At 34.8% G+C, this 7,882-nt stretch overlaps 1 protein-coding gene across 1 annotated transcript; it reads right to left on the reverse strand.

Moving 5' to 3' along the window:
* Positions 1-662: 662 nt before the first annotated feature.
* On the reverse strand, positions 663-6,979 carry LOC132170398 (isopentenyl-diphosphate Delta-isomerase I). The gene is made up of 6 exons (XM_059581374.1): positions 6,692-6,979; positions 4,344-4,399; positions 3,353-3,444; positions 1,873-1,975; positions 1,638-1,775; positions 663-1,127 (listed from the first exon to the last, which is right to left on the reverse strand). The coding sequence occupies exons 1-6, from the start codon at positions 6,937-6,939 to the stop codon at positions 874-876; spliced, it is 891 nt and encodes a 296-aa protein (XP_059437357.1). The 5' UTR covers positions 6,940-6,979; the 3' UTR covers positions 663-873.
* Between the last annotated feature and the right edge of the window lie 903 nt (positions 6,980-7,882).

Below are 7,882 nucleotides of genomic sequence, written 5' to 3' on the forward strand. Positions count from 1 at the left end.
TAAAATGATACAACAAAAATATAGATCCTCGTTTTAGCATTTCTAAAGTGGGGATTAATATTTTACCAAATAAGATGTAGGTAATCAAATAGCTTGGGGGGAGCAAATGTACCTAATCAAATCTTCCACATATTTTTTAAAAATATTTCACTATGCATCAATTAATAAGAAGGTCGCACTTACGATCTTCTTTCGGTCGGCAATTATCTAAATTGAATACTTTTATAGGTCTTTTGTTGAACCATTTTCTCTTATTTAGCTCCGATAAAGTCATTTACCCCCGATCCACTTTGCATTGCTTAGAAAAAAAAAAATTAATAATAATATCAAGGAAGAAAAATTGAATGGATGAGGAGCATCCATATGTAAAATAGAGATACGTAGCTGTCTATAAAGTGTGCATAGTCTTTGCAATATAATCACATATTAGATCCAAATTAAGTAGTGGAGCTTGTAGTATACGCGCTCCATAAGAGCGTGAGCGTTTTATCTTAATATGCTCAAGCCGCGGCAAAAGAATACCAAAAACACGGCTTTCCAGGGTGACGTCAATGACGCGTGTCTTGCTCCCTTCATTACGTGATGTAAAGGTAAGCAGGGTCACAATCGTAATTTGGAACCGAGAGCGATGGTTCCACAAACTGACACAGGCTGAGGACCCATTACCGAAAGTTTCTTAAATTATGAGGCCGAGGCCAAATTGTAAACAAAAGAGTCTCACCCACTTGGGAAATACAACGCAGCAGTTACCATGCTATAAACGTTGACAAAACAGAAAATAAGCACAACACAACAGCGACAGCAACATCATGCCTTATTGATTATTTCAAAGGTATTGGCAAAACCCTGGTGCAGAGTGGAATTTGTAAGATTTCAAGTCAACTTGTGAATGGTTTTCATGTCGGCAGCTTCTTTCAGAGTCCCTTTCTCAACATTGTCCCACCACTTGAACAAGAAATTGTCCACCACTAATCTGAACCATGGGGACAGCTTCAAACCTCCCTCACCAGCGTCTGCTTTCCTCAACAGCTCTTTCAGTTCGTCCCGATTCACGTATTTAACATCCGCTGCTTCGTCGGGGTTTGGATTAACATTAACATCTCGTACAATGAAGAGTAGGTAATCAACTGCAAATGGAGGACAATGACAGACTGGTCAAGATGACAGAATAAAAGTGTAATTACTTCTTCCATGTCCACTGACAAGAGAAGTACTACACGAATTCTCTCTTTTACGAATTCTCTTTTACACTTGTAAGTGCTTATTCTCTAATGTGGCAATTAGAGAGTTGTCACGTTAGCTTCCACGACAACGTTTTTTAATCTCGCCTGCTTCCTCTCTGCTACTGCCACATTAGGAGGTAAACACTCGTGTAGGATTCCTCTAATAACAAAATTTAGCAGCTACCTTAGCAACAGTTTCAAACAAGGTTTCAAGAGCTACTATTCATATGGAGGGTCAACCTTGGATTTTAATATTTTACTTTTTCCCTAACTTCTGCAACTGGAACTTAGTTGCATAAATTTTTCCAGCAATAGAATCACCACATCATGCTCACCAAACATTCAAAGAAAAGAAAATATTTTCCCTAACGTCAGATAAGTGATGTTTAAGAGTAACCAAGTTTAAATTATTACGTTCATGCTCCCCCCACTTGCCATCGGAAGGTGCCTTGTACAGCATGCGGCCCAGTGGAATGAACTGATCAACTGGCACATCTTCAGCAGGAATACCCAGTTCATCCAACAGCTTTCTTTGTGCAGCATTCCTTACACCTGGCACATGAAAGCATTTAAAAACCATTACCAAAAGGTTAAAAATGACAGGATATAGAAAGCTCTCTAAGGATGTAAAATATATAGAAATATGTACCAAGGGCATTCTCCTCAATAAGCTCAGATTCACGGTATAATGGATGGCTGCAGCACGTGTTTGTCCACACAAGAGGGAATGTTACCTTTGTTCCAGAACGTTGCTGTACAGACAACAAACAGTATAGAGCATGTTATGTCACCATCTATATCCTATCAATTACAAAAATACATCCTGGGCACGCAATATATGCCCACAAATTTTCAAGCAATGGCCAGACACAAGAATGTAGGCTTTGTTTGTTAAACCATTCTCCTTCTCACTTCTTTTATGTTTCAAATCAAAAAACATTAACAAACAATCCAAAGCACAAAACACTCAAAATTGTCTTTACGTTTATGTCACATCAAAACATTTTCAAACTAAAAACAAAAAGCACTCTCTAAGTCACATTAACAAACAGAACCTAATCATCATTTAAATGTTGTAATATGGCATGAAACATCAAATGATAATCCATAATAAACATATATAAAACTTACAAGGATAAATGCATTTACAAATAACAGAGTCTAAGATGAACACCACCATGATTGACAGTTATAGCCTCATATTCAATTATTTGTTCACAAAATCTTGTGCCAGATGACGTGACAGCCTCCCAATGAAAAGGCGTCAGAATTCTTTCCTTTTGGTCTGAAAAGGCTTGAACATATGAAAACCACCCTTCGTTGCTTTTTTCAACTTTTGTCTTCACTTTTTGATCCTTTCTTTTTTCCTGGGTGCTAATATTCTAAGATCATCATCTTCTTACTAACTTCGACATAAAAAGATGCACCTATCAGGCATAAAAGGATTATGGTAACAGGTTCATAGCAGTGTGCACAATCTGTTTCTTGCCTTGTTCTAATCATTGAACATCTTTAAATGTCATTCCATTCATAGGGTTTGTACACAGTCATACAGCATTCTCTCATTCTTGTACCGTGCTGGTAATTTATTTTTCCTTTTATTTTGTTGTCTTGCGCTTGTGTGCTAGACCACTTGCAATTTACCAAATAAGGATGCTAACGTAGCAGGCATAGTTTCTGAGGAAGGTTCATAACATGCATCTGTTATATACTTTGTTTATAATAAGCGTTCTACACTCAAATATAATGCCATCCACGTGGTCTCACGTTTCACACATCAGAACATAAACAAGCAATTTTTATTTTTTATTTTTAACTTTCTTGTTTTGAATACATTTCCAGTGTAATAAGGTCCTAGTTTAATCATATTTGAAGTTCTTAAAAATATGACGTCGTCTTTCTTTTCTTCTATTTATAACTGAGGTTTGTTGACAAGGACAAAAATGGAAAGTATGATAATATTTCATAACATAAATCATATGTCAAGATTCCTAAAACTATGAAGATAAGAAGTAGAATAATGAATGTAGGAAATAATACTTCTGAAGCTGCGTTAGGTTCTAACATTTGTACCCATAGCAAAAAAGCATGTAGACTTCCATTCCAGACACATTATCTAAACTACATACCTGAAGAAGCAACTCATATTTTGAGTTAAACAGAAATACACTGAAAGCTCTATGTAGCATATTTCCGGATTCAATTTTTTCCCACAAGTGACCTGTGAATTTGCAGAAGCACAAATCAATGAACAAACCAGGCTTAATGGTCCAAAGAAGAAAAACACAGCGGTGATAGATACATGCATGATATTCTGGTAACTGTGCATAATAGAATGCAATGTTTTAGGTGAAAGCATACAAAATACGGTGTCCGGTTGGAGCAGAGAGAGAAGGACAAAAATATTAAAACTCCATTTAATACTCAAAATATTCTGTCAATGCTTAAAAAAAGAAAAATGTAAAACGATATGATGGTTACTAAATTATCCAATACAACAAAGCAAAGGTTCTGCTAACTCTCAAAAGACTATCAAAATGATCACTACTTCAGAAATGCTGTAAATTTGTTTTCAAGCATTTTCATCCACGCCTTGTAAACTATAGTAATCTCCGGATCAGATTACTAAACACATACTCATTTAGGCTTTGTTTGGCAAAGTCTTTTCCTTAGATATTGTAGTTGATGTAGATTGATGTGGAAAAAAAATAATAAGAAGAATGTTTGATATAAAAAAGTAAAAATGTGGTATGGAAAAGTGAAAAAGTTTTATTTAGTGGTGATTGTTTTTATTTGAATAATAACAAAAAGAGAATGATGTGATATAAAAAGTGAAAAAAGTTAGAATGTTTTGATGTTATTTTTTTGGGAAATGGTGCATGAACAGTAACAAAGCCTTAGAGATTTAAGTCTATCAAGTCCTAAACCATTACATGATGGTCTGAACCTTAAAACCCTAATGCCCTAATGAAATTATACAGGGAAGAAAGAAGATGGTCAAGTGATGCCAAAATGGTGTAAATATAAAAACACTAAAGCCTCTCCCCTCCCTCCACACTAACCCCCCCCCAGGAAAAAGTACAAGGGAAGACAAAATAGTTGTATGAAAATATTGCTTACAGTTATATTTGGTATCATGACCAACTACAGAATCATTCTCATCCACCAAAATGCATCTGTAGAAAATTTGAATGTGATTACATCATCAGCAGAGCAAGAACAAGATATTAATGAATGATAAAGTACACCTCAAAGCTTGAATACTTATTAGGGAAAGAAAGAGAGAGGCAGCTCTAGCGTACTTAAAACATAATTTGTAAAATAATACAAAACTGGACATGAAAGATAACATCAGACAAATTTGAGCAACAAATAAGTAAAAAGCAACAGCAAAAAACAAACTAGTAGTACCAGCAGTTCACTCTAGTGTAATACTTTGCATACCAATTCATCTTTTATCACTATGATTTTACCCATTTCCAGGCATTGTAAGCCTAATCTCTGTTTCTTAATAGTGCATATTTGAAAATAAATTACATACTCATCTTAATGTCGACACATTAACATAAATATTGTCATCAATAAACTGAATTTGAATTTAGATCCTCAGTGGCACCAAAAAAAACTAAAAGAAGCACTTGTACGTCGAAAAGCAACTCTTCCCAAAAAATTAAGACAGAATAATAAAATCAGCTACATGAATAAGAACTGTCTAACTTAACATTCTCAGAAACTGAACAAAAATTATACAAGCAGAGTTATACTGATATATCAGTTGGTCACACTTTCCTTTTGCATCATGAACCATAAAACTCAAATCCTTATCATTGTTAATGCACCCCAATCTATATCTTTTTCAACAATTTAAACAAAATGAATAAAACATCCAGATAACCAAATCAAGGGAGTCAAATGTGCACTTGTGATCAAAAACAGTTTCCCCCAAATGAGAAACAATATATTTTGGAGACACCAAGACAACTTCATAATCTAACTCTCCGGTTACAATCTAATACAAACCATTTTCTCAAAAGGAGAGATAATGTTGAAGCCAACACCACCACATTAGCTTTATTACTGCCATAGAGCATTGTCACTATGAAAACCTCTACCAGGCTACCACTTTCCTTGGCACTTTACTTGCTTTCTAAACTCTGACCATTTGACATACACCTGCTACTGAGAGGCAGATTAAGAAAGTGAATAAATGGGCAAGCCAATTTTGACCTTGCCAATACTGGCTGGCGTCTGTTTAGTTAGTGACAGAAACAGAATTAGCTTACAACATAATTTGGAGGATCCCATCAGAAACACTAGTCTAAACCCATAAAAGTTTTGGTCCAACAATATTGAACAGCCTCTACGCAGCAAAAGTATAGAAATAGCTCACCCACTTGATGAATGTTCCAAAACAACAATTAAAAGTTGATGACATTAGTCTAAAACCAACCACAAAAGAAAAAGATCAGCTGGGTTATATTTTATTCTATTTGAATTAAACCAGAATAGAACTAGAAATATGTAGCTGTAGATCTCGAGAGTATACGTTGAAATTATTCGATTTCATGAGCATTAATTATTATCATCCAATACTGCTCTCGGCCAGGCAGCCACCAAGGAGAACCTCGGACAGCAAACAATTGAATTCATCTGTTCTAGTAATTATTTCCACCTTTAATGACCCTCGGACAACAAACAGAGACGCATTGATTTTTCACCCAAACGATTATTCCATCCCAATATCAAATCACTCCCACGTGCGCATGCACATAGATACGCATGCTCTTCTATTGCAAAGTCAATCGCACTACAAAACTCGTCTGCATATATACACATACATAAATACTTACATACATATGAGTGTATGTATATATGTATGTACAGTGCATTCAATGTGTATCATGCGTCTAAGTATGTAAACTAATGTAAGCAAAAATGTAATTATGTTAGTGTATGAGCGTGTGATAAGCGAGGAAATTAAAACATAACTATTAGTCTATTAGCTGAACCCAAACTCAATCGAACTCTTTCACTTAGCTGAGCCAAAATATATCATCTTTGAAATATCCAAAACAAACCCAAGAATTCATTTTGATATCTGTTCATTTCCTCAGAACCCAACCAGAGCACAACAAAATCAGCCCGAAGGGAAGAAAAAAAAAAAACATAAACATAAACATAAAAAATTTAAAAATTTAAAAATTTAAAAATAAACATAAAAATTTAAAAAAACAAACAAACAAACGAACAAAATCGAATAACCAACAGTTTTTCATTCTTCTCCGAATCCAAAACATCATCGAACAAAAATAAAATTTATGTTTTTTTTAAACCAAAAAAAAAAAAAAAAAAAAATCGCTTTCATTCCCTTTCTCCACTTCTCCACCTAATCCGAACAGATAAATTAAGAGAAATGAAACCGAGGCGTAAATAAGAAAAAAGAGAAGGGGCAAAATGGGAATACGCACTCGTCCTCAAACATGAGGCGTCGCTGGACAGCGTCCATGCCGGCGTCAGGCGCGTCCCCCATGGCGACGTTAAGAGTTGAGAGTACCCTGGCTGTAAGAGGAGAGACCGAGTTGGAACTCGGCCAGAGCCTGAGGAGAGTGCGAGGGGCAAAAGCGGAAGAAGACAAACGACGGGATTTGGAAGTGAGAGCAAGTGAGCAGGAGAGCCTGGTCGCAGTGGTCTTAAGAAGGTGGGGAGTCACAGACATTTGGTGGTGTCTGCCTGGGAGATTCCGCCTTCGCTGAATTTCATTTTATTATTAATTTGCTTTTTTAATTTTTACCATACTTAAATATTTATTTATTGTTTTGTTTATTAGGCGTCCTCCTGATTCACTGGAATTCCACGTGGCATCACGTGCTGGATCATCATAGGATAATAAGGACTTGTTTGTTAAATTCCTTGGCACTATTCATTCTCTACCACACTATTCACTTCATTTTTTTCAAAAAAAATATTTTCACTTTTATATTAAATCATTCACTTTTTATATCACATCATTTACTTTTTATTACTATTTAAATAAAAAAATCACTACAAAACAAAATTTTTTATTTTCCAATACCACTTTTTCATTTTTCCATACCAATCATTATTATTATTTTTTTTATTCATTTTTCCATGAACAATACCATGGAAAATGCACAGTGCTGGGGTGTTTAACAAACACCTCCTAAGTACCTTTACGTGTTAGTTGGGTTAAATTATAAATTATTGCATATAGTATAAAAAATAATTTATAAGTTCTTATAATTAGCTTAAATTACAAATTATACCCGATTAAAAACGTAACACATGTTATTATTAATTTCTGACTTTCAAAAATAATAATTAGGATTTTTCACATCATTATTTTAGGATGTTAACTAAGATTATACATCAGTCATCACTCCACATCATACTACTACAGTAAATTAATATAATCTCCTCAGCCGCTTCACAAAATGCGACCGTCGAATTCTCGCAAAATGTTTTTAAATCATGGCAAGGAATATGAAAATGAGAAAAGGTTACACACGGAATAAAATTTTGGGGGTAGAAGAGAATAGGTTAATTTACTGTAACATGACGTTGAGTAATGTCTGATGTGTAATCTTAGCTGGTGTCCTAAAATGAAGTACAAAATCCTAGTTGTCATTTTCAAAGTTAGA

This window comes from Corylus avellana, chromosome ca2, assembly GCF_901000735.1.
Source record: "Corylus avellana chromosome ca2, CavTom2PMs-1.0".
NCBI classification, from domain to species: domain Eukaryota; kingdom Viridiplantae; phylum Streptophyta; class Magnoliopsida; order Fagales; family Betulaceae; genus Corylus; species Corylus avellana.